The sequence below is a fragment of the Hippichthys cyanospilos genome, chromosome 4, assembly GCF_059441005.1.
Source record: "Hippichthys cyanospilos isolate Australia breed blue-spotted pipefish chromosome 4, RoL_Hcya_1.0, whole genome shotgun sequence".
NCBI classification, from domain to species: Eukaryota; Metazoa; Chordata; class Actinopteri; order Syngnathiformes; family Syngnathidae; genus Hippichthys; species Hippichthys cyanospilos.
Window position 1 is genome coordinate 8,751,765 of NC_142372.1, and position 28,000 is coordinate 8,779,764.

The following is a 28,000-nucleotide window of genomic DNA, read 5'->3' on the forward strand; positions in this document are numbered from 1 at the left end:
TATATTTATTGTATTTTTTTATTGAAAAGACATGGATTCTTTGCAGTAAAGCATGCACAGAACAGGAACCAAATTCCAGTTAAAAGGAGGTAATCTGAAGTTGTTTACATGACCACATTTTGGGGTTAGAAGAGGGTTAATTCAGGAGTCTTATCCAGGTTTTTAAAAACCAGAATAAAACCTTATTCTCCGTGCATGTCAAGAAGGTAAAAAGGTCTTCAAAGTGACTGCTTTTTGAGTCAATTCTGCCCCATTCAAAATCACTGTCAGATTAAGCAAAACGCTCATTACCACTGATAGACATTATTAGCGGTTATTGGAACATTGACTTTTTGAAGTCGAGTGTCGTTAGTTGTTAATGTCTCCGTGCACTGCGATGATTGGCTGGTGTCGATTCAAAGATTTATCGCACCTCTCACCCAAAGTCAGCTGGCATTTTCTTCTCACCCTAACGAGGATAACCGCTGGTCACATTGCACCAGTTTTACTGGAACTCCAAGTTTGTACCACTTTAGCAACTAGAAAGTAGCAGATGATTACTGTGTACATATTAATACTATATATTTCTATAGAATGTAACCTGTAGGGTTCCTCCCTGTTAAACATTGTAGCCCTTTCTTTCATTACCTCCTGCGAGGGACAAACAGAAACAATTGTTTCTTGTCATCAGATGGAGCGCCTCTGACGGAGGCTCAATCGGGAAAGGATCCCCTCTGTTTGCCCTCCATCTTGGCTTCACTGTATAAAGCCTTGACTGGCTGCCTTGAGACTTCATGCCAAGTCTTTGCAGATGCTTCATCATTTCCTCTTTCCAAAGCCAGAAATATTTTTTTCTGTATTTTTTTCCCCCCCCTTTCGTTATTATCTGGCCAGAGCGGGTATTCTCTGAAGGAGGCCTGTTTGTGCTACCGCCAGGCTCATAGCCATTCACTGGCTCGCCTGTTTTCTTTTCTTCTCCCTCTGTTCAGTTTGAATGCTCAGGGGAAATTTGTCTGTGTCTCTGATAGTTTTTTTTCTTCATGCTGACCATTTTCCCCCTTTTTTTTTTTTTGCTTCTACTCATCAGTTTGTCCTTTGCTGAGACACCATAACTCACTTTTATGTGATTTTACAAGAGAGCTGTGTCGAAAAAGCATTAATTAAAAACACAATTTATGTTTTAATATGCATAATCGTGTTTGTGTCCTAATCCCTGTTGGAGATAATGCAGCAAAAATGCCCTTCATCAGAACCTCCACGGCAGAAGGCGATAGTTAGCTCCAGCTTGCTTAATGCTGTGCCAATGTTGTTTGAGCGAAAAAACAGCAATCGGCCATCTGGACTCGACGGAATGACTCGAAAGGAGTTCTGAAGTGGCTCTTACCATCCATCCATTCTCACAAAGAGCAAAAGGTTGACTCGTGCTTCTGTTGTCTTCCAGAATTCTATTTTGGATGCTAAAACAGCTAAAAGATTGTTATCGCTCATCAGTAAATGCAATTTGATCCCATCATTTACTGTTTGGGTCAAATTTTGACGTCGTTCTTTTCTCTGAAATTGATAACTTTTTTTTCAAATGAACCCAAAATACATAAAAATAAAGGTTTAAAAATGTTATACGTGTGCTATAGATTTAAGTACGTATACATAAGATGTTCCTGGTCACTTATGATGTGTCTACTAAAAATGTTGTATGATTTTTGAAGTTTCAATACACTATTGCCACATTAGAGAATGTCGTCAAGAATCACTCATTGGTCTTGGATACCTGCTCCACATTGTTGGCCCGTTAAATTCCAAAATTCCATCTTCAATGAGTATTGCAATGGATGTGTTTGATAAAATAGTGGTCACGAATCCATTTGCTACTTGCCTTCACTACAAAGCCAATGAGGTTCAAACCTGACTGCTTTATTTCGTGGCATCTCAAGTCCAATCTGTTTCTAGCCACAACCGCTATGAAAATGAATTAATGGGATGAGTAAGAGTTTGATCACCATGTCTTCACAGCAAAAAAAAAAAAAAAAAATGGCACCATGAGAGTCTAAGAGTTTGATTACAGTGACCAGTAAGTCAGCGCGATGTACTTTTCTCGCCTTGAATTCCTACGCCCTCCCCTGCTTCAGGTCAGAGCATCTCCTTCCCCCCCGTGGCGCTGTGGGTGACCATCGGCCTCTCCGTGTGTCTACTGGTCCTGCTCGTGGCGCTGGCCGCCGTCTGCCGCAGGAAGATCAAGGAGAGCTGCGAAGAGGCAAGGAGAGAAGGTAAGGAGGCCATCCGAGGCCGATGGGCATTCTCGCCTCTCACTAATGATGCCTCACCACCAAGCCGGTGTCAATGTATAATCTTTCGAGGTTGAATAAAATGGGGATACTTTCATTTTGGAGGCCAGCTTTTTCAAATAGGAGTTGCCGGTAATTGGAAAAAAAATCTTTCTGCAGAAAAATATGACTTTTTAAAAAAAAAAAAAAATCTGTGAACAAGGTTTCATCTTCCTACCTACCGACGGACATCAATTTCTCATCAAAGGGAAAGTTTTGAAGAAAGACACTAGGGAGCTGAAATTTCACCCAGACAGTTACAACATATCACATTTCAACATGGCGCGTCCACTTACCGTAATTCCCCTAATATAGGACGTATAGGATGCACCCTTAATTTTAATATCAAATCCTGGTATTTTCTGTTACCGAGTGTAGGATGCACCAAGAATTTTGCAACATTGTAAAAACTATAGCAAAACAGAATAAATCTTATATTAGTATTTTTTTTGTGTTCATATCCGTAAGTTTTATATGTATATGTGTATATATATATATATATATATATATATATATATATATATATATATATATATATATATATATATATATATATATATATGATGTGGCTATTTTTCGCCATAAATACCCAACGGTGCGCACCATTTGTGTTCCACCAAGTTCATAATTCCAAGAGTTCGTCATCCCTTGACTAAAATAATGTGAGACTGACCCAAAAATTGTCAAAACACTGCGAAAGCTTTGCACATCTTTGGCATATCGTCTCAAGCTAAACTATTACAACTATTAGTCTTTGGAAAAAAATGCTGTGCGTGATTTTTTAAAGTAAAAATGTATTTATTGAAAATGTGGTTAATCACACTGAATTACTAAAATTTTGTGATTACTTAATTTAAAAAAGTGAATCACTTGACAGCGCTAAAATATTCTCCACGAAAGATGATTTGATGGGCTGTTAATGATTTAAGGATGGTATACTTTGAAAGTTTCTATGCGATTTGGTACTGTTCAGTTTGTGAGAGTAAGCTGCAATTATTCTTGTTTTTTTTTGGTTGTCATTTTACATTTTACTTGTATTTGTTTTTGTATCCACAAATAGGTTCATCCGCGGGTGGCAAACTCTCACCCTTCGTTTTGTAGCTTGTGCTCTACAAAGTCGCGTCATTGGCATTTTTGCACACTTCATTTCAATTTGATCATTATCACTGCACTAGCGCACACATACATTGTTAATTAATTTGTGCATTTGTCCTCGATCAGTATTTTGTTACACAGCGGAACCTCGATATAATGTTCTAATAGGGTTTAGGGGTCGTCCGTTAAAGCTATTTGTCCGTTAAATTGAATTATTTTTTTATGCCCACAACAGTACTAAATTATTATAAAGAATGAAAGAAAAAAAAAAACTTCTGAGTTAATTAAGTTGTGCACTTCAGCTTTCCTTGATACTTTTTTCGTTTTTCGCGTTACAGGCAAATGATTGTACTATCATGCCAGAACCGAAAGGTGATTAAGGACAGCGTAAAAAAAGGCTGTAAGAAATATTGCAGAAATAGCAGTGGAATGCCACCCCCGGAATCGGAGCTTTCACTGCTGACTGCAATAGTCCCAGCTGCTTGGTTGGGTTATGATATCCACTGTGAAGGCCCACATACATTATGACAGGGAAGACAGCTAAGATAAATTACTTACTCACTTCCAGTTTTTTTTTTAAAACTGACCCCTCCTTGCACGCGCGCTACCCACACGCGGGAAGGAGCGAGTCCGCCGCAATCCGGTTCGGCCCGGGAACACCATTTAAAGATAAGACAAGCGCAATTAGGCCGGCGTGCGCATGCGGTACACACCATGGCTATTATACTCCTCCGTCCTCGCATCCGTTCTCACACTGTGTCATTCTATCAGCCGGGATCGTATGCGAATAAGGCCTCCACTTCAAACGGCCGGGCGCCGCTGGAAGGGAACAGCGTCTCCGCTTTTACATTTCAATAAGGCGGCTAACCAGATAATCAATCCTGCTTTCAGTGCCTTCTTACCCTCCCAACAAAAAGGGGGCCACGCAACCCCAAAAGCCCTTTGCTTGCCGAAGGCATCGCATTATATATATTTCCCTCTTTCCGTTTCATTTGATTTCATATGTTCCATGGAGCTATTTACTCTCCTCCTACTAAGTCTGTGTCACTTTCATATTTATTTTTAAACCTCCGGGCCCTGTTGCAGACACCGGCTGACCTTTATTCAAATGTCTCCTTCGCTCTGTGTGGATATCGTGACAGCAGAGATGGTGGCATTGCACCATCTATCTATCCCCACACCATTACTTTTGTGTGTGTGTGTGTGTGTGTGTGTGTGGTACAAGACATTCCCTTATGGTAATGACCAGAACCGAGTGATGTTTTACTTGCCATCCTAGATTATTATACTGGATTAAAAAAAGGGACATTGTTATTGTTACTATTGAAACACTAATAACATGTGACTTGATTTTGTAAAAACGCATTTGCCTTAAAACCCTTGTGCAGTATTTTGTCCACTCCTTTCACTTAGATGGTGATAAGATGTCAAAGTTCTACATGGCACGCCCACTTAGTTATCACACTCATAGGAGTGTGCCATCCCTGGGCTAAAATACTTTGCGAATGATGCGGAAGGCAATGACCCAAAATGGTCAAAATACTGCACAAGGGTTAATTAAAAGTGTCTCTGGGTTATCATGCAACATATCTGTCTAGGGTGGTAATTAAAATATGTGGTTCTTAACCTTTCTTCAATGATGTACAATTAAAGCGATAGTGTGTAAGATTTAGACCATTTTTCATTGCAGACAGCAGGAGGTGCTGCAGGTGATGCATTTACCATTGTCCGTAGCTGTAACAAACATGGCCGCCTCTGGAGAAGTGCTATCCCCCATGTAATATAATTTAATGATGACTAGAACTGTGAATATATTTAAAACACACAGTTTGTCATTAAGAACACATTCATTTGCAAGTTTTTGAGATTTACGATCATTAAATGTATTCCTTTATAATAAAAAAAAGTCTAAATGTTACACGCTGTCCCTTTAATTTAAAAAAAAATGAAAAAAATTCTGCAAAGTACCTCATAACATTTACATTTTTTTGAATGGATGAGCAAATAAATAGATAAGTAAATAAAGGAATAAAGCAGAGTGGTGGGTCATCCACGTCTGATTTATTAAAGCCGCTACCCCACTGAGGGGTTAACATTGGTGAGGGCCTGTGAAGTTGCGGCTCTTTTGATCTCGTCAGGGTTCATTCAAGCTCGCCGTCATTCGCCAAAATGCTGTCAGAGTTACATGTTCAAAATTTCCTTGCGGCAAGAGCAGTACAGGTGAACGTCAGGCAACCCCTGGCGACATTTGTGTATACGTTGGCAACTTTGAACGCGCCCAGATGAGATCAAAAGAGCCTCTTGGTGGGATAAGGGCTTAAACTTTGGAACTACATTTGTAGTGTTATATCTAGATGTACTCTGTTTAGCAACTCCAGAAGAGAGATCCTGTAACAACATCTATTTAATTTCTGGCTCATCTGCTGTAAAAGTGCATCAAAAATGACCACGTGCATCCATATGAATTTGAAAAGAAAACTATACCGTTTCTATCACGAGAGAAATAACATTGAATCAGATTTGCTGATAGATGCAGGAACCCCGCGAAATCTCACATACCCCCTGAATGCCTCCACCCACCCCCACTTGAGAACCACTGATTGAAACGAGATGAAGAATGTTTTACTTGCAGACAATTTTGGAAACAAAAAACAAATAATAACTAAGTGGTTGTTTAATTTCACACTTGGCAGGTGGGGGGTACATGAACGACCCAAGTATTTGTGAAAAAGCCATTAAAAAGTCAATTTCCCATAACAAACACAACTCCAAAGTTCCTTGACATAGCATCTCGGCACGCGTGTGTGTACGTAAGTGTCACTCACCGCAGTGGTGTTGTTCCCAAACTCTACTGATCGTTCTATAGCCAGCAGCCAAAGCCCAATGTGTTTACTCTCATGGCGAGAAGGATGGATGGTATGTTTTGGGGCTGGCTATGGCTGTGATTGTGTGCGTGTGTCGCAACAGGGCGCGATTGCGCTGAGCTTGATGGCCATACAGGCGCTCTCATCACAGCTTGTCCTTTAAGCTCGCCCCGGGCTGTCGATGAAGTGACTGCGTTGTGCTCGCCACCTTCCACTCATACCAACTCCTCTTGTTCTTTTCCCACAGCTGAAGAGGCCAAGGAACTAGAAGAAGAAGAGTCAAAGACAGGTCAGCTAATCCACACTTGCTAATCACACACACACACACACACACACACACACACACGCACACACACACACACACACACACTGTTCGTAACTACAGAAATATAGTCTGTCTGCGCATGTGTAAGAAGTGATACTCCTCCATACCACTGGCGGCGGTAGTCACTATTCCGCTTTGTTCAGAAAGTTCTTCACGGTGCTGGCATATAAAATCATTAACAATATTGTAAAGATTGTATATCCAGTTGTGTCCCCATATATTTGCATAGTTTGGCTTTCTTCACTTCAACGTACCCTTCTGGTTATATAATACAATTACGGTCTCTCTCGCACCACAGTGACAGTCATCTTCTTGCTCTTGCGTCCAGATAAACACCGTGGAGGGTGACAATGTGCAAACTGAGCGAAAATATCAAGGCTTTCCTTCGCTTACACTGATTCACCACCTAACATCCAATCAGAGTGATCGAATCTCACAACAGTCCAAGACCTATTCAACATACCGGATCCATTAAAAACAATCCTCAGACACCAATGGCTACGATGTAAAGATGGTGTTTTATTACCTAATCTGATTCAGAGTCTTTTTGAATCCTCGTCATTAGATCGGTGTCTCTAGGCCCTCACATCAACTTTCGACAAAAACCTCTAATACAAATGCATAACATTGCCGATTCAAGTTTCTCCCTCCGTTCCGTTATCTGAATCAACACTGTGTTCGCAAAGACCTAGCTGATATTACCAACAAAAGGTTCCTCACCCACCAAAAAGCCACGCCGATATTCACTAATTGCAGGCTTCCATTGAACAATTTGACCCGAGCAAGAAAATAAACGAATAAAAAAACAGCAGCAATAAAATCAGTGTGCAATCTTGCAAATTGATGCAATAGTCAATGTTGCTTGTCGAACGCTACGGAAAGATGGATTGGCCGATGTGGCGGTTGGACACCGAAGCAAAGAGAAAGAGCAGGTGGGCAGGTGTTAGGGCGACCCAACAGAAGCACTTAGTGAATGTTAACTTTGTTTACTCAAGTGCCAGTGAATGCTGATGAAGCATGAATGCACATAAAAAATGAGACCTGCTCCAGGCACCAAGTCCGGCAGCCTGTTGGCATCATTCTTAGTCAAGTGTGTGTGTATATGCGTGCGCGTGTGTTGAATGGAGACAGATGCACTCGTTTAGAGACGCCAACAAGCTGTTTTACATTACACCTTCCCCAAAAGCTACATCGTAAAATTCATGACGTTCAAGTTGCACCGAATGGGGCGCCGGTAGAGCGCTCGTGTATATCAAGCCTGTTGGTCTAGCTTTTAGATATTTTTGGCTATAAAGAGTAAAACAAGCCTTACATCGAGTACCGGGAAGGGACCGTCCCGGGAGGACCTTCAAGTGCTTTGCGTTTTAAAGTTTTGCCTCTTGATCAATTTCATACTTTTATTAGAATGGCCAATGAATGAAAACAAAGATGAGACACGTTATGTAATGTCAGCGGGGAAATTAAGAGACGTTTTTAGGAGTTGATAGCAAGGCCAGCGCTTCTAGCTCAATCGTTGCAGTTGGCAAGAAAATCACGAGCGTATTATATAGTTCTGTTTACTCGTGCGCCCAAAAGCACCATCCATCCATCCATTTTTTTCTAGCGCTTATCTTGTTCAGGGTTGCTGTGAGCCAAAGAATGACAGACTACTCCCCGAATTGGTCACCAACCAATTACAGGGCATGTCCAGTGATCCGTCAATTTCATATACATTCATCCAGTTCAGGGTCTCAACTGACAACGCATCTGTTTTCTCTAAACCAAGGACCACACATTTCAAAAAAGACTAGGCCTTTGTTTGACCCGCTTTTAGAAATTCCAGTTTTACACCGGCAAAGCGCAACGCATACAACATGAATAAATAAATACAAATTCTACATACAAAAGAAACATTAAAGTGGCAACTGTCCATCAAAAAATACTTTATGTATGAAGTGAACGTGAACAGAAATGGCACTAGTCAGCAGCATTTTAAGCTGCGCTAGCAAAGTAGGAATTAAAAATGAATACAATATATACAGTATTTATAAAAGTATATGTTTTCTTGGTCACATAGCATTATTGCCTCATTCATACTTCAATATTATTTGGAAAATAAGAACAACATTTTTAGTATACTTTTTAACCGTAACAAAATAAGGTGCAAACATCAAAGTGCCTGAAACTAAAAATGATGAAAATTCTTATTTTATTGCAATTACCCTTCACATGACTTCCCCACTATTTGAGAAGTACTGCAATAGAAAAAATAGCAGTGTGTGACTTGTTTTTTTTTTTCTCTTTTTCACAAACTATAAAAATAACCTGGGCAATTACGCTATGTGGCTGACAATATGCAAACCTTAGTCAAAAAGTGTATTAAAAAGAGTTAATTTTCAGTCATTTGTTACTTCTTCTTCTATTACTTTTGTCAGCTTCATGTTATCTCAGCGATCATTGTGGGTACGGTGTTTCTGATATATCACGGGGCTTACGGTCGTAAAAATACACGCAGTAGCCATAATCTCAACAAAAAATGGCAAGGAAAGCCTGCAATATAGATTTGTCATGAATGAAAACCCATTTAATGGAGGCAGGGTTTTTTTTTTTTTCAAATAAATAAAAATCGTTGACTGTTTTGACTTATAAGGAAAAACATTGCAAAAAAAATAGCACTGTAAACCAGCAATAGAAAAGTTACGGTCACAAATGAAAACCCACGATAGAGTAAGCTACAATAACCGAATCGCCACGCAGCGAGGCATGCAACACTGCGTGGCTTCCATTAACGCGACCGTACCAATGTGCGCACCACTAGCAAATTCACAAACAAGCATGACGACGCAAACTTGAGTAGCTTCAGTGACACGCCCATCACCATCCTTAGCAGTTCTCCCTCAAACGTTAATCTCATTAGAGTCATTCATTTGACTCCTCCTTTAGTCCGATTGAATAATTTAGCCTTTCCCGCCAACAGTAAAGTTAATACCGTGTGATTTTAATAAGCCACGAGGTGACGGCGGCGGCGGCGATGACTTTTTCTATTCTTTATTGCCTCCCTCATGAATGTTTCAGAGCGATCTGTGCAGCCAGGAGTGGGGTCAGCTCTCCCGCAACTAGCCGCTCTGAATATTTCAGCGAGCGAGGGGGGCGGGGTGAAATGCGCGGGCGAAAGGAGCCGGCGGATCACAGCGACAACTCGCCGCCGTCCCTGCCCTCGATCCCCGTCGCGGTCGCGGTTCCGTCCGGGCAGGCGAAGGCGAGCTAATGGCTCTCGCCTTCTGAGATGGGCTCGAGTAAGCACTCCAGACAGGCGGCTTTTGTGTTGCCATCTGGCTCCAATTGTGCTGACAAAGGCCCGGGTTCCCGCCCGAGACAAAGACGCCCAAAACAAGCCTCACTTTAATTGCGACGACCGGGAGCTCACGTGCGTTATCTTAATGAGCTGTCCGAAGGAGAGCACGCCTTCCCTTTCAAAGGCAGCCTGATTGGGACAATAAGCGGTGATAACTAGGAACCGGGGCCCATTCATTCACGCTGGGGCGAGCTATTCCTTTGTTGGCTTTATAGCTTCGTGCCAAATAATGTTGAACAACAGCACTCGAATTGCGGGTTCGTAGTGCGCACGTATGCACTTTTAGTGCTGTGTGGTCCCCGCCGCTCAACGTGGCTCTGTTTCCCGTGTAGGACGTGCATTATTTATAGTGTTTGCGCATCGCTCTTTATGACCCAAAAAACAGGAGTTTGATTTGTAGCTTTTTTAACGTAAAGGATGTTTTTAAAAAGCTCAACTAAAAGCTTTTTAGTGACTAAGGGGTGAACGTCGGCGAGTGCTTGTGATCTTCTGATCTGAGGATTTTGTCCAAGCTCACCCGGGTTCGGTCAACCAGACATTCACTTGTTCCGCTTTTGTCGTAAAGGAATTTTGAACGCATTCAAAACACATTCTGCCGACCTCTGGTAAACTTGAGCAAACCGTAGACACTCACCATTTATCACCCCTCAGTGATATATTGGCTTGAGTAAATAATTGAATGAAAACATTTGACAAGCCCGAATCCACCATTCAATTCATGTGAGTTTTGTGATCACAAAACCTTGGTATGTATGAAATATTATGAAGACTAATTGTGCCTCAGATTATTAAGGTTAATAATGAAACCGTGATCATATAATTAATTATACGGTACGAGGCAAGTGACTGGTAAACATAAAAAAAACAAGTAAATCAAATCAGGATGCGATATAATTTAGGGTTAGGGTTATTATTCCAAGTAACACAATTTGCCCACATAACAACTTTGCACATCTTTTCACGATCATCTTAATAATTTGGATAATGATATCTGACCTGGAATTGCTTTCAATTCACAGTTGTGCATTTTCAGGTCATAGCCAAAATTCTTTGACCTTTTATTGTGTTTGAGACCCTTTGAATTTTAGGGTGTAATTTCACTGCATTATTATTAGTATTATTATTATTATTATCATCATTATTATCATTAATATTAAGGCTGTCAAAGTTCAACAGTTATTTTTTTGGGAGAGAAATTTAAATGTCATAAAATGTAAATAACAGTAACTCAATTAACTAGTTCAATGTTATTCTTACTAACTTCATGGGCATGGACATACATATAGTTTTACTTTAAAAATGTTCCAGAAGGTTCATGGCAAAAATAATCAAATAAACACTGTGGCGTACCATCAGATGGGCAGAACTGAACCGAAAAGTGAGAAGTTTTGAAAATCGTTTGTATGAGAAGGCTATAAGAAAAAAAAAAAAGCCTGTTTTGATAAGTTGGTTTCAATAGCTTTATTTAGTTTCATAATACCGAAAAAAAAATCATTAAAGGAAGCGATTACAGCACTCTTTGAAACTAAATATTTTTACTTTGATGATTTTATGTTAATTTTTAGATGAAATAAAGTTAAATTAACATCAACAATTGTTGGCAAACTCTCATTTAATCATTAGTCTCCTAAATAAAAGAAGTTATTAAATGATGCAGAAAGACTGACATTTCATTTTTCATATCTAGTACGGGTACAAGAGTGATTAGTATGTACTGTACAGTATATTATTATTTCCCGCTGATGATAGCTATACATGAATGAGTTGTGTTCAGGCATAAAGTTCCCTATGGGTGTCTTCATCTTGGACAAGGTTCTTATCTCTCTTATCTCTATAAAAACACAAATCCTGTAGGTGAATTTATAATTAACTGCAAATACCTGGGAGATGACGGCGTAGAAAACGGATGGATGGTTTTACTACACTAATCATATATCCTCCCGAGAGCCCGCCTATTCATTTGTGTCCACTATAGCGGACATTTGTTTTGGGTCTATATCTATCGACTCATTAAAGCTACTTTACTGAGTTCTAGCGCGCTCAGTAGAGGACATCCCGGCCTTTCCGATTCCAATCCAACGTCTCATGCGTTTGGGTGGGATGCAATTAACTTTGCTGTCTCGCTGAGCCGAAAGGGACACAACGGTGGACACAAATGAATAGGCTGGGTCTGAGGAGGAGCCAATAGAACTTCATTCATTGACGTACAGTGTGTCTAATTTGTCTTTTAATCGAGGAAGGCGGGTGTTAGACTTTAGATTCAAGGTGGTTGTTATCGTCTTCTCCAGGCTTCCGATTTAGATATGTAGGGGAGATAGACCACTTCTTGCAGGTTTTTAAAGGCGGCGTCACACGCGACGCCAACGGGCAGGCGCACCTCCCCCTCCACGTGCAGAACGCCACTAGTATAGACAGCCAAGTGCATGTGTTCCTCCTCTGATATGTGTAGGACGTTCAGCCTTCCCGCTTCCTCTCTGCGCCGCGTTCAGTAATCTGAGCGTGATGCGCTGTTTAGAGGGCGCCGCAGTCACGCGAGCGCTACCGTCAGAGGCGGTCTCGGGTTTGTGAGCGTGCACGCCGAGGCTTCACATGGTCTTGAAGAGTGCTTGTTTAAAGACCAATTTATTCATAGATATCAGTTGTTGGAATGATGAAAAGGGACGAAAATTGTCCTCTTGGACGTGTTCATTAGCTGCTGTTTCACATTCAAACATTCATTTTCCTCAACGGGGTAAGCGCTATAGAAAATGGACGGATTGTATAAGATCTGAGTGCACGCTGAGGCGAAGTCCACTCAGAACTCAGCGAGTTGGAATTCAAACGGAGCTAAACACTGGAGCTGGCCCACTTTGAAGCAATTAACGGCAAACGCTAAAATCCCTTCAAATCTCCCAAGTAAGCCGAGTATTGACTTGATTTAACACAGCTAGATAACACAACTGCTCGCAATCACTTGTTGTCATTTTTGTTGTCAATACTTGTTTTAACTTGGGGAAGAATCTTGATTTAGACCTGGCAGATATAGTATACAAACATGAAGGTACAAAGGCTTTTTATCCCGTTTTAAAGCGCCCGCGTCTATTTTTGTCCAAGCATAAATGAGCCTAAAGGCTAGTTGTGTGTGTGTGTGTGTTGCAGACGGACGGAAACAAGGACGGCCGTATCAGTCAAAGTCACCTCTGTTCTTTTTATATCCCCCTTCTGTCCCGTCTATCGAGTTATTCGCCGGCACGTACGGCAATAAAGATAGAACACCTTAATGCGCGAGGAACGGAGTGTTCGCCTTATGCTTCTCTTGGGAATCACAGCGTTACGTTCGCAGCGAATTACTGCCAGCCTTTCAATATTCTATAGGGAGCGTTAGCTGTATGTTCCTCGCCGTCTTTAATTGCCTCTGGGACTTTGATACGCAATACATGCATCGTTTTCAATACAGACAATTGTTTTTTTTTTGGTATAATTGTCCTGAACTGTATTGTGTTATGATATTGAACTAGAGTAGATGTTAGTAAGGAAGCACCGCTCAAGAAATCAATATCAGCTACTCCATTTCTCCCTGTATCCTCCAGGTACAACATTAGGTACAGCTGCGCAAAATAATAGATTCCCATTGAGGGCATGTATTGAGAGAGGAAAAAAAAAGTCAGCCTTATGAAAAGATGATAATGCTCAGTACAATGCATTGCAGCACTAAACCGCAGCAATACACCGTAAATGCAGACATAGTGTACATGTTCTATAAATCTTGTCCTCATTTGAGTCGCGAGTGAGTTGGAGCCTTTCCCGGTTGATGGTACACCATGGGATTGGCCACCGGCCAATTGCCGGAATGTAAAGACAGCCAGCTATTTACGCTCGCATTGTTGGACGATTGCGTTTGCAATGAACATATCGAGCATGTTTCTGAAATGTAGAAGGCAATCTGAGAGAAAAAATTAAAAAACATTAAAAGAGCAGGGATAGAAACCTTGCTGCCCTAATTGGGTGACATTCATGAAAAAAAAAAATTCCAATGAGATCAGTTATACTTGAAATAATTTGCAGAAGAGTCCCAACTGTTTCTCTCATAAAACTTTTATGAACTATACTGGTGAAGTTTTATGGAACATTTTAACATGGTTTATTGTCATACAACTTCAAGCAAACATCCACTGGTATGCTAATGCTCACCTGTTAAAACGTTGTTTTAAAAACTCCTTTAACATTAATGACGAATGGGATAAGGGAGCTCAACTCCAACCTTCGCTTGTTTTCCACAGAAACATACGTCAGGTGTTTGTTTAAGGGCGCAAACATTCTCCAGCCGTTTGCCAAATATTCACCAACTTTTTCGTTATTTATTCTCACAAGAAAATTTGAAAATGCTCAAAATTTCCTCGCGCCAAGAACAGTTCAGGCAAACATTTGGTTAATATTTGCGATATTTCAATAAGCCCTGACGAGAACGTAACATTTGCAACACTCACAAATGATCGCCCCTCACTGGAATAGGAGATTTCCTGTGCTGTAGTTTGCTTTAAAACTCAATTTACCCCAAATTAAAAAATAAACCCGTTGGTTGAGAACATGCCTTATAGTACGCAAAAGATGGCAATCATTGGTTACTGGCTCAAGTGAGATCTATCACATATTGTTACGGTTTGAACATTGGTTAAAGCACTGGCTCTCAAATGGGGGTACTTAAAGGAACTTCGGGGGGTACGCGAGATTTTAAATAAAACAAACATGAAAAATCATTTAAAAATAGTTATTGAATAAATTACTGTAATTGTTTCAGGAAAATATAAGTTCATAAAACAAATTATATGTTAAGTAGGTTATTCAATTTCATTATTGTATAAAGCCAGATTCTCCCCCATACTAGAATGGTTCGACCCAATTTGTCATGTGCCACCTCTCGTCACCTGTCGAATTAATGATTTATTTTCGTGAACACATCTCTACTATGATCCCAAAAGTTGAATATTTTTCTGCGGACAAATGTTTATTTATAATTATTTCTTTTTGAGAACACTTTATATTAATTATTTTTTGAAGAATAATATTATTTCATATTTCTTCTATGATCCAAAAGAGGATAAGGGGTTAATTATGTTTTGTGGACCAATACAAATGAAGTTTAAAAGGGTCTAACGTTTAATAAATCATACGCTGATGGCATGTTTTGAGTTTTGTTGTTTTCTTTTTTTTTTAAACCCCAAAATGTTTTGCGTTGGTTAACGGGCTACTTGGCTTAAAAGATATTTCACAGAGTACATCTCTGAAAAAAGGTCGAGAATCACCGGGTTAAACAAAGTACAACTTTCACAACCTTCAGAACATCAAACATCAAGGGGGTGTATCGTTCCATGAAAAATCACATAACAGATGACGTCCTCGTTCATTCAACGTGTTTATCTTCCGCCTCACCGTAATATGTAGGTTAAATCAAAAAGTAGCCTTTGTTACAATTGACTTGCAAATACACACTGCTCCATCGCCGCTCGCAACATCATTATATCATAACCTTGTTTGACAGACCTTAGGGTCCCTCGCATACATCACTAGTCATAATTGAGAGGAAGAGGGCCCGCGGAAAGCGGCTCAACTTGACATGCCCTTCTTTTCACTGGCAACGCATTCTCAGCCGCCGCCGCTTTCCCAGCGGCCGCGCATTACTAACTAAAGATATGTAAATAGGACGGCAGCGGTGCCTTCTTTATTAGATGTGGGTCGGCGGATAACTTCAAGAGTGCTAATTAAGAGCCCTCCCTGTGCCGCGTTGTTTAGCGGTTACACACACGTTATGGAAACGCCGCGCTCGCGGCTTTGACGGCAAAAGCCTGCACGCCAGCGTATTTCTTCCAGGGTGGCACCCGGGAGACTGGCAACACTGCTCGGATAATAACAGGAATTATCAACCTTTTAATATTGCATTGATTTCAAATTAGATAGAATCCTGCTGTTGCAAGCGGTTCAACTGAAGGGCGTGACAAAAAACGCGTGCGCACTTTCACGAGCCGGCGTTAATCATTCTTATTTAGGGGTTTATTGTCTAGTGCAGTCATTTTCATACTGTGGAATATGGTCCACGTGATAATTGTCACAATCACTGCCTAAGTCGAGTTCAGTTGTATTTAACTTACATTTCCACACTGGCAGGTTAAATTTAGGACTTTGAGAACTGTTTGTTTTAGCATTTATTGAGGCCTGTTTTTGTTTAAAATTCATGTGCAATACGTGATATGTTTTTAAATTTCTCTAAATTTAATCAAAATTGTGAAACCATTATTACCGGTATTTAGTCACAATTTGAATTTCTTCTTCTTTTTTTTTTTTTTAATTCTATAGTTTTGGCTCGTTCACATGTGTGGGTGTTATTTCTACAAATTCTTGACCAATCAAAAATGAAAATGGCTGAATAAAGAAAATGCTAATATAATAGATAAAGATCCTGGAGTTTGTAAAAGGTTTGTAAACCGATGAAGTAAAAGTGAAGAAAATAGCATTAAAAAGCAAAAGATTACTTTGCAGTGCTTCCCCACTAGATTAAACACAATACTGTGTTTGTTTGTTTGTTTTTTAAATTTTATATTCTATGTATACAGTATAAAATCGACTCATTTTGTTCTTGCTACAGTCACACCACACATTAAGAAAGCTTCACTACCTACCGCTAGGAGTGACCTAGACCGTGCGCACCCTCCTCCAATGTAATCGCCACTTCTCCTGACAGCACAGTGCTGCCAGAGCTCGCCCATCCATCTCACTTGCCCAATTCGGCGCCATTGGTGCAGGGGACTTTCCGCACAATGTGAGTCTTACACTAATCTCGTCTTTTCCTCCTCAGCAATGACGCTACTGAAGAGCTAAGGCCAGAGACAACAAGGGTGAGTGTGATATGAATGCGGATCACCTGTGTCTTTATTTGTTTTTGTCTGCCTTGGAACACACTCGCCCTTAAGGGGAGAGTCTTGGGAGGTTATGGGTAAGTGGCGGCGTAATGAGCCTCGGCAGGGATTAATTTGCTTCGACAGAAATATGAGCTGTCTTGGCATTTTGATTTTACAAATCACGGCGTTGATGTGACAATTCTGTTTTATTGGACTTAATATGTAAACAAAACTTTCTTCCCTTCGGCTGCTGCCATCAAACCTCTGATTAATTGTAAACACTCCAAAGCATGAGCTTGTTTTTGTCTGAAAACTATGTGTATTTAGTTTATTTTCTATTCATTTGTCGGTCTCTTTGCTACAGTGTTTGGAGCGCCGCTGGGTAATTTGTGACATTTCAGGGTGCAATCTTGAACATCATTTCCAAAACCTTCAGCATTAGTGTGAATTATCTTATTAAAGAGATCATACAAAGTGGATGAAAGTATATGCAAACAAGTGCAAAAAGCCCTAATGGATTCTTTTAAAGCAGCTCGCAAATAAGCAACACATGGGATAAAACAAACCCCTAAAAACAGCAATCAAACTTTGCATTTCAAGACATTATTCTGGCTTCCTTCAACATTCTTAAGCTGCTGAAAACCACATGCTAACCAAAACAGCAGCATCTACCAAATAACTTAACCAATGTGTCAAATTACTTTAAGTGTGGTGTAGGGCTGTGGGGAAAAAAGTAACCATGTTGAGCAATTCAACTTTAAAAGTTTTTCATTTAAAAATAGTTTGACTAAAAATATCCACTTCAAAGCTCTGCAACGAACCATGATGCATTTGCCAACATTTTATCACAGGTTTGGGGTCATTTCCAATCGAGAGTGACCAAAATAAACTTCAATTCATTCACTAATGTTCAATTATTGCAAAATGGAAAAGGTACAATGGAAGAATGGATTAAAAAAAAACACATATGCAAAGACCATCTTGATGTACAAATCCCTCACTTGTGGCCAAATATTTGATATTATTTGCGTGCTTAAACACACTTATAGGTTTAGTAGTTAGCAGGCTTTCATTAAAGGCAACATTAGCACACGGAGCTTCCCAAACTAAAGTAGAAAACTTCCCACTAGGGCTATATTATACAACAATATGACCTGTCACTGCAAACAATCTATAGTGAGACAGTTTTAGCTGTCCAAATTAGAGAGGGCAGTCAAGCATCAAACATGCTTAGCCTGCTCGTCAAGAAGAAGACAAAGGAGAAAAATAGCAGGAATACTGACAGATACTGACCTCTTCGTAGCTTACTCTTGTACTATTGTTGAAACCTCATCACTATTATATTTCTAATCGACATATAACATTATGTATGAATGAATTAAATGGCAGTTAGTGCTTGTTGACCTTAAATGAAATCGTTAGCCTGATAAAGCTAATTGCGTTTGGTATCTGGATAGCAAAGGTACACTTTGTTGGTGTTTATAAATATATATGTACAAAGGAAAATAATGAATATTTTTATCCCCTCAGTTAAACTCACGTTCGCCTGTCTCACGTTCAAACTCAGTAGATTATTTAAAAAATAAATAACGATAACTGATTATATCGCACGCCGTCAAGTTTTGAGAAAATTCAAGGATTTTAAACGTGCCTTATGGTCCCAAATATATGGTAGCTATCTCTATGGACAGCTACACTCCTGCTACAACTGTCTTGAAACACATCAACGCTTATATTGCTGGAGCTGTATTGCTCCCCATAGCTGACTAAAACCATATTATTTCTTCCGCATATTGTACTCCTTCAAAGTACAACACAAGCCAAATACTTTAAAACAGATGGAGAAATGCCAAACTGGATTCAGCAAGCCACCATTATAGGGCCCATCATCTAGAATTGTCATCAAAAACAATTCAGTGAATGTGGCATCAACGAAGTGGGGGGGTTGAAGTGGCCTGTTTGGGCTTGGCGCAGACTGACGCACAGGCGGCCTCTGGCAAGGGTACGTTCTGAGAAGGACTCTCTGGCGTCACTCCACTTTGCCCACTCCGACGCGACCCAAACGCCGTCAAACGTCAGAGGCGTAGATCCGAGGCGGCGTCGATGTTCCACTTGGAGAAGATGCGAGATGTCACATTTCTGATAGCGTAACCTCTCTCGGTGATTGCCTCTGCATGAGACTGACTAAGAGGGTTCGGGCCAGCGCATGACAGACTCATATTGTTCCGCCGCAACTCCTTCTCCCGGATATTCAGCCGTTACGGTTCAGTCTATTCTTGCCATTAGTAAAATCACTTTCATGATTACATTGAAGGTAAGTTTATACCTCTTTTGTGATAATCCCACTGTGCTTTCCTTCTCAACCTATCTGTATTAAGAGTAAAATGTCAAAACATAAAATGGGCAATTTAATCGCTCATTCAGTCATTATCAATATAGATATATATTGTATATTTTTTTACCGTAACTATTATCCGGACACAACAGCTTCCACCTATTGTACGTTCCAAAAACATGCAAGCTCGACGCATTGAAAATGCACCGCTGTGGTATCATGGAGTAAGTACCTCCAAACTGCTCCTGGGACACTTCCGTAGACCCCTCCCCTAGCGTATGTCACGAACAGCGTGCATTTGCCGTGTCCAAATAAAGCGGATGACTCTTATCTTCACAATACAATATTATCTTGACACTGGTCTGATACAGCGATTGCTTGATAATCATTTTATGGTAGAGTGTTTTATTATGATTATTTTTGGCTTTTAACAATGATTAGTTGTGGGATTGAGTGCGAGTGACAATTGATGTTATCGCTAGTCGCGTTTTAATATTTTTAATGTTTTCTTTCATCAATGGCCAAAAGATGTATATCGAGTATATCAACAGCGCTTCTGTGACGATTGATGTACTAAGAAAAATAAGTTTGGAACTGAGGAATGAAATTTAATACTATAATGTGAGTGAATCTTAGGTATTATAAATTCTGGAATTCTAAAACACACATCCTTTAAAATCTGCCCAATTTTTTTTTTTTTTTGTTCTTTTTTTGATGTGCTTTTCTTCCGATGTGATGTAAAATCTCACATATATATATTATAAAAAGAATAAAGTCCTGTTTTCAAGATTATTCTCCACAGAACCAAGAAACAATTACCGTATGTTCCGCACTATAAGGCGCACCGGATTATAAGGCGCACCCTCAATTGATGACATATTTTAAAACTTTTTCAATCACAATATAGTAATACTCAAAGTAATAACAATAATAACTCAAATAATAACTCTAAACTCTCAATAGCATAATAACTCAATGTCAATATGACCAACCTTGTTCAACTGTAAGCACACAAAAGAAACAGGTAAAGCTTACTTTATCACTTCATTCCCTGTCTACGAATCCCAATATTGATCCATATATAAGGCACACCTGATTATAAGGCGCTTTTAAAAAAATTAAGGCTTTTACGTGCGCCTTATAGTGCGGAAATTACGGTAATATTATTCCTGTTTTTTTTTTTTGTATCATAAACATATCTCCACAAAATCTAACATAACCGATACTAAATAATACCATATTAATAAGATTCAAGCAATTTTGTTCCATAAGTACGCTCCTCGCATCAGAAGTCAAGAAGTACTGTAGCTCTAATTTCAAAAAGTTTGGCGACTCCTTCCGTATGTCCAGCAGGTATGGCCCTTTTTCAAACGACACGACACCAGAACGGATTGTTAATTATTTTGCGGATCCCAAAGCTACCAATTTGGTTATTATTCCTGGCTGCCATACAGGCATGCATGCATCACAAAGGCGGTAGGCGATAATAGAGCAGATGACATTAACATAAAGTACGGAAGCGCACTGTATCGTGCTCCGACGCGCCTCTAACTCTTACTTTAATAACCGTCGCTTTGGTGTCAGTTGTGTGAATCCTTTTCATTACAGGCTTGGCAAGTTACAGCTTGTTTTTATTGCACCCTGATTGGTCATCGCTATAAAGCCGAAGCGTGCGAGCCCGGCGCGAGCAGAAGATGATGGAAAATAGTGAAAGTAATTTCCTGTAACTAGCCAAAATAAAGTCTGGCCCGTAGGAGTCAAGGAAAGGGCGTTTGTCATTACCGAAGTATTCGCTGACCTTCACCGCTGCTCTCATTGCTCGCTAATATCCTGTCGGCCTTTTTGACCTCTGGGCTGCTGAATCATCCTCCATCAATTATTCTAATATTTGTGTGGCACTTTTTGATATCGATTTGCGCATTTACGCGGACTACGGCATATCTTATTTAATCAAGCCGGTGTCTGCATTTAATTAACTTGTTCGGAAGTCCGGGGGCACTTTGTTTTCATAAACCTCTGCCTTATCGATACATGTTCATCCCTGATTTAAGTTTATTCGCTCCGGGCTTTTATGGCGTCATTACCTGCAACCCAGATCGGATGACATAGTAAACAACTGTCTGAGGCACACCGGGTACTCTCTCTAGGTCAGTTTTGACATAAAAAAGTGGAACTTCCAAAGTCGGAACTTCAATAAACAAAACAAGTCCCATAGGAAGTCAATTGAGTATTTAAAGGTATCAAAACACTTTGTTAACTGTAACTGTATAACTGGCAAGATTTTAAGTAATATTTTTACCATCACTGACTACCACATACACTACCGTTCAAGTGTAGGGTCACCCAGACTCATTTTATGTCAGGTAACAACCACAGCTTTGTTTGTGAACGTCACTTTTTCAATTCTTAAAAATAGGTGAGCCTTGAGAATGAGAAGGTAATTTGCAAGTGGAAAAAAAAAATACTTCATCGTACATGAAAAATAGTTAGCACATTAGTTATAGACAAAATATGAACTTTTTGCTGCTAATATGGGCTAAATAACTTTAGTATGACTTTCCTCATACATTACAGAGTGTTGCTTTTGTTACTTATTGAAAACGAGGTATACTTCACTCTTTGTTCGTATTTTATGATTCCGAGAAGATTGTGTAATAAAATAAAAATGGGTCCTTTTTGTTTTGTTTTGTTTTAAATCAGCTTTTGCGGCATTACTTTATAACCCTGCATTGTTAAGATTTGCAAAAAAATACCAGACCAGAATCGGGAAGCTAGAGAAAATATTAATCAATGAAAAAACAAATACTAAAAAATAAAAATATCCCTGTCTAACTAGGTAAGCCAATTGCAAATGTAATTTCAACAAGGCCAAACTGGAGCAATGTCGGCTTCCAAACTTGCTCCACCAAAGAGCCACAGCCATAGAAATGACAAAATGTTGATTCAGTAGTTCGAATATAATCTCAGAGGGAGCAATTCCAAGATGTACAAGACTGGAAATTGTCCATAGATGTAAATAAGTGTGATTTTTTTTTTTTCTCTCTGCTTTGTGATTGACTAGCTAGCCTCTCAGTCAACTGCCATCCTCATGACAAGCACTATAGATACGGTTGAATGGATTGACTGCGATCTCTTCCGCAAAGGTATCCGTTTCAATTTAGGCTGACTTGTGATCATGCAACCATAGAGCTCTTTGGCTCGCAAGTCAAAAAAAACGGGGTAAAAAAAAAAGGGGTAAAAAGTAGCTCCTGTTAGATACCTCAGGACGCAGAAAAGATTTTTCTCCACAAAGGTGTAATTAGTGCCACATAATGGCAATTTCTTTCCTGCTTCAGCACATCTGAGAAATATAGATTTAATCCACCCCTACGTATTCGCATATACTCCACTAAGATTAGGAGTCCTTGCCGTTAGTGTTTGCTGCACAGTCGGCGTTATCTGAAGAGCTCTCCCCAAAAGGGGAAAGAGATTAAAACTCTTTGCTGATGCTGTTGGCAGGAAGGGGAAGTGAGGACAAGGCGGGAGGGAAAAGGGGGAATACCTTGAGTCCTTCACTGTCTTATTTGTCAGGTGAGGCTCGGCGGAAAGTAACAGAAGGATGCTTAACACTGGAATCTCTCCAAGGGAGGTGTGTGTGATGTCTTTAAGTTGGCTTTGACTGGCTGTAGTTTTTCAATTATGCATGCGGCCGTCACAGTCACTTATCTGCGCTTTTATCCCCCTCAGCCTCGTTGGAACGTACGCGCGCCGTGATGGGGGCGCGTTGATAACCACCGAGATGGCGAGAAACAAGTAGAGCAAGTTGCTGATGAAAAAGAGTTTAGTCATCTTGGCCCTGGGTGCAAACTTACCTTGTGCATATGTATTGACTTGTCAATCATGCACAGCACCGCTACACACTTTACACTGATTTTTTTATGGGTTTTTACATTATTCTCACTCAACTGTAGGGCCCTTGCATTTAGTAAAAAGAGCCTCGGTAGCCGATGCACTTTTCAGCTGTCTATTGAGCCCGGAGAACAGCAAAACATAAATATAAGCGGCACGCTCAAGACAGACAAGGGCTGCTGTCGCTCACAGCTCATGCTGCCTTAACAAGTAACATGCAAGCTCACCTACAGCGCACGTCTTAATTTTTCTTCGTCCGGAGTTCAGTGAAGCGTTGTACCAAGTGGCACTATCTTGACTGCAGACACTTATTATGTTTAAGTATGACTGTCCATAAACTGGTCTTTATAGCTTTATGTCACAAGACTTAGCACGGGAAAAGCTAACTGTGTATTACTGTAGTGCCATACATTACACCTAATATATCTTATTTTGTGCATTTTTTTCCAGTCATAGTGGAAACCGATATTGTTATCGACGTTTTGTAACGTTAGGCACATAATTAGGAACCGCTCCCTTTTATTTCTAAGGGATAATATAATGGCAAAAGTGTAAAAATTTTATGTGGTTAGCCCTCCACTTGACTGACTGTTGGAGTAATTCCCACTGACACAGGGATGTAAGGGAAGGAACAGACACAGTACGTTCACTTGCATGTTATGTTCCGTTGGTAGTTGTGTGTTAGCATCTGGGTTGTCTGTGTTGAGTTTTGTCTGGGCTTTGAATTGTGTTTTGAGTTATGGGGTTTTTGGTCATTATGTTTGGTCGCCCTTGTGTCTTCCTCAACAATGTGATTGTGCTTACCTGCCTGTGTTGACCTGCATCCCTCATGTTGGCCAATCAGCTCCCTCTTCCAATTATTTCTTGTCCAGGTGGTCTGTGGTGTCTAATAAAAGAAAGCAGAATGTCTAGTAAAAGAATGCATCCAAACTAGCTGCTTCAAAGTTTATTTTTGTGGTGTATGCCCAGTTGTGAAAGACAAAATGACACGAAATATAAACTAAACTTGTTCAAACCGACTATTTTTTTTTCTAACTTTCCATGAACCGGACTACACAAAGGCATTTCATTCATCTGAAGAATAATAAATGTCAATTTCAGGAATGCATTTACTTTGCCCGATGATCAGCCCCTAAAAACTAAGTATTGCGCAAAAAGCTCTGTGCAAAGTTTACTGCCTTCACATCCGTATGAAGACCATGCGAGAAACGTTCTCGCGTCGGCTGTGCTACTTGAATGAATCACTGATCAATGACAGCTAATGAACAAGGCGAGAGTGCTGCTCTGTTTACCACTCCTCTCCCCGAGAGAGCTCTTTCTCCTGTTTTTGCCAGAAAGAAAGGGGAAAAAAAAGCTGAGGAGCCTCCATTGAAACCTTACTGCCTCTGGGCTCAATTAACTGGTAAAGATTAGGCATAATGCAGACGAGAGCGTGCGTATGAGCTCTGTGGCGTTGCACTGTTGATACGGAAATGCATGGGCGTTATGGAAACCGCTTGGGATATTGCGACGGCTGTGAATTTGTAGATGACAGAAAAATGTGCTCGGGAAAAAAAACACAAGTAGTCATGGGGACTGACAAACCCCTATAAAACAATTCTTTAATTAAATTATAATCTTAGAAAAAAAAAAAAAAACAACCAGCAGGGTTTGTTCCCAGATTTTTTATTTTTCTTTATAAATGGGGTGGCTCATTTGGCAAGGACTTGTTGTGGAGAGTCCCAAATTCAGTGATATGCTACGGGCAAACTATATGGAAAATAATAAGCTTGCTCACTTGTCACTGTTTTGGAGTGAGGCAACCAACCCACAACTTCTCAGGGGTTTGCCTCATCTGACATCTGGAAAGAAACCGGGCCCTCAGGAATCAATCAAAAGGAAGTACAGATATAGTGGAACGTCTCAGGTCAAGCACTATTGATTTACAGACATATCACAATGAATGGAAATTGATCTCAAAAGTGTAGTTTTGTGGAAATCACACACCTAAATAAGCACCCATACTTCCACTGAAGGCATAATTTAGGATAGATTTTGTTGTTGGACTTGCTTATAAATTCTCACACAAGTGCCACGAGATCCATCCATCCACCGCTGTAGCTCATCCACAAGGGTCGCGGGCTTGCTGTCGCCTATCCCAGCTGTCTTTGGCCAGTAGGCGGGGTAGCGGTAACTGGTTGCCGGCCAATCAAAAGGGGACTCAGAGACGAACGGCCACTCACACTCTCAAACACAACTTGGGAGTTTCCAACATACGTGCTATGCATGTTTTGGAGAATGTGGGAGGGACGGATTACGAAAGCACAGGGAAAACATGCAAACTCCAAACAGGTAGGTGAACCCGCAACCTCCGCATGTGAGGCAGACGTGCTAATCAATCCTTGTTAACCCTTATAATACCACTTCCGTGGCACTAAACTCACTTTGGCAGATAGTGAAGCATTCTTCAAAGATGAAAAAAGACTTATGTTTACATACATACAAAATTCAGGAAAAAGAAAAATGCATTATCATTTTTTATTCATTATCATTATTATTACCCTTCTATGATGCCATTGTCCAACAGAAAAACATGTATCCCCCCCACGAAAATCTATAGAGATGGTGTAAAATTTAAAAAATATATATTTTTTTTAAATTCTTGTTTTATCTGGAATTTTCCATGAAACCTGTTGGGTATTAGATCCAAGGCTCCACTAAGATCACTTTGTCATTTGTGTCTTGTGATTATATTCAAATACAAGCAAATACAGCTTGAAAGCGACAGACTAAATTGGCTCCGCTGACCTGTGCGCTTACCTAAGGAGTGTCGATAAAACGGCAGCGAAAATAAGCACGCCGTGGCCCTTCAGCGTTCTGGAAATTGACGGTCACCTTCACGCCGCATCGGGAAACAAACAAATCACAGCGCAGGTGGAAGGAGGAGGTCGTCGGGAATGTCATACTGTGTCACTTTAAATATTCAATCCGATTAACATAGTGAGGATGTAAAGCGGCGGGGGCAAAAAAATGACTCGCTCACCTATCGAGGCGGTCGGCATCCTGCTGCGAGCGGCGAATAAAGTGCCGCTTTTATTTTTCTGCTCTCTTTCAACCTTCCTCCTGCTCCTCCAGTCACCTTGCCTTTGGGCCTTACCACAGGAGTCTCTTCAAACCATCCTTTTAGTGTGAAGTGAAGAGTCAAGATTAATGCACATCCATGTTCAAACCAGCCTCGAGGGGGGGCGACGGTGGGCTCTGGGTGGGAGTCTTATAATTAACACCACAACGGCTACAGGCATTTTTTTTTTTTTTTTTGGTGGGATACCTTGACCAGGAAGGGGAAAAACCTCTCGCGAGGTAAAGAACACATTTTATTAGACTAGGGTAGCAACAACTGGTAAGTGCAATGGAATGCTCAACGTGCCTGGAATTAATTGGAAAGGGTGTGCGGAAAGCTGCTATTGGCAGTTGGACCTCAGTGGAACCCAAAAATCCAAATGAGGAGAAGCGCCATAGAAAACGCTGGCCCTGAGGGTAGCGAACAACCAAACATTGTTCGGTTCTATCTTTATTGTGACACTTTTCTCCCGGTGGATTTTTTAGTAGCATGAAAAGATATGCAAGAAACATATCCCTTAAGTTTTAACCATCTCTGGTCCATCTATCTCATTCGCTCCCGTTGACGGCGATGGATGCCAAAGATCCATTTTTACTGGGCTGACTGAATGAGTTAAATGCTAAAACTAATGTTTTGTTAGATATTCCCGGGAAGCCTCCAGTTGTCTCCTTCAGGGCTCTAAGAAAGTAGTGGAGACTCAAGGACGCGATTGTGGCAAAGTTGCTAAGCAAGGAAAATCCCAGCCTGTTTTCATTTCTCCATTATGCATAGTTATTTTTACTCATTGGTTTTACTAAAAAAGATGAAGAAGAAGTCCCTCACAGTTTGCAATCTTTTTGCAAGGCGAAGCAGCTTTTGGCAGCCACAGCAATATTGGATTCATATTTTTTTTTCTTTTTGTGGACATTAGAGATGCATTGATCTCAACTGAACTGTCAGCAAATGAAGATGCATGTTTGCACTGGCCTTTATACAACAGAATGCCAAAAGTTGAATGCGGTTTATTTTGGAACGCTCATATTTTTACATAACTTAACAGTAATGATAATCAAATGTATCCATTCTAGAATTGCCTTTTACTAACTGTAAAAAAGAAATGGTGTCAAATGTAATGATTAGAGCGTAGAACATATCGGTGGCGACTCGGATTGAGTAGGGAATTTTACCAGTGGATGGACGGATGGATAGGAGTTCAGGTGCGTGATTTGATTTGCGGCACAAGAACTACTTCAGTCCATTAGGCTTGTATATCAATGCACCTCCGTATTATGTCACCCTGCTCTTATATACTTATTAATAAAACGTCGGCCGCCTCTGGTGTACTGTACTGTGTTCTGTACTGTTATGAGTTAACACACCATCCATTACTCTGGCATTTAACGGCTTAATAATTTCAAGAATCAATATTAGTTCATTTCACTCCGGGGATTTAACCAATGTCTTTCCATGTGTAGTGTTGTCGCGTATGCGGGTTGTTTGTGTGAATTTCTAACTGCATAAGGACTATACCGCAAACCACTACATTGCTTTGTGAGGTCAAGGTTGCCTTCTATATTTTTACAGGACGTAAACATACATTGAACTGTTGGAGAAGTTCCCCGGAGATGTTATTTCCGGGGCAAGCCTCCCATCTTACCAAACACTGATATGTTACAGGTAATGGGAGCTATGCAAATGAATGTAAATGTATATTGTCTCTGTGAAGCTATGGACCATGCTTCATAATTACCAGTCCCCGCTCGGAGAAATTGTCTCGCATGCGTTTGATCCTCCTGGTAATGATCTTTACCGAGCTTTTAAGCGTCTTTGCTCATTATGCGCCAACTCTCCTCAACCATTTTTTTTTTTAGTTCCTCGGTCTCATCGCCGGTGTTTGTCTTTGATGGC

The 28,000-nt window shown here is 40.4% G+C and overlaps 1 protein-coding gene and 1 long non-coding RNA gene across 5 annotated transcripts in view; one reads left to right on the plus strand and one right to left on the minus strand.

Annotated features, from left to right (window-relative positions):
• LOC148424486 (uncharacterized) lies at positions 1 to 27,978 on the minus strand. 2 transcript variants are annotated; one of them, XR_015865296.1, is made up of 6 exons: positions 27,843 to 27,978; positions 26,036 to 26,172; positions 24,791 to 25,887; positions 23,818 to 23,899; positions 6,221 to 6,523; positions 1 to 2,220 (listed from the first exon to the last, which is right to left on the minus strand). It is a non-coding gene; the product is annotated as an uncharacterized LOC148424486 (long non-coding RNA). The 2 variants fall into 2 exon arrangements; XR_015865295.1 differs by having other exon boundaries at positions 24,791 to 26,172.
• Positions 1 to 28,000, plus strand: part of cd276 (CD276 molecule) — an 86,438-nt gene that overhangs the window by 53,651 nt on the left and 4,787 nt on the right. For all 3 annotated transcript variants that reach the window (XM_088412342.1, XM_088412343.1, XM_088412340.1), the window contains 3 exons: positions 2,106 to 2,243; positions 6,507 to 6,548; positions 16,748 to 16,787. In XM_088412342.1, the coding sequence (XP_088268468.1) occupies positions 2,106 to 2,243; positions 6,507 to 6,548; positions 16,748 to 16,770 (203 nt within the window). In that variant the 3' untranslated portion in view covers positions 16,771 to 16,787. The remainder of the gene's footprint in view (positions 1 to 2,105; positions 2,244 to 6,506; positions 6,549 to 16,747; positions 16,788 to 28,000) is intronic.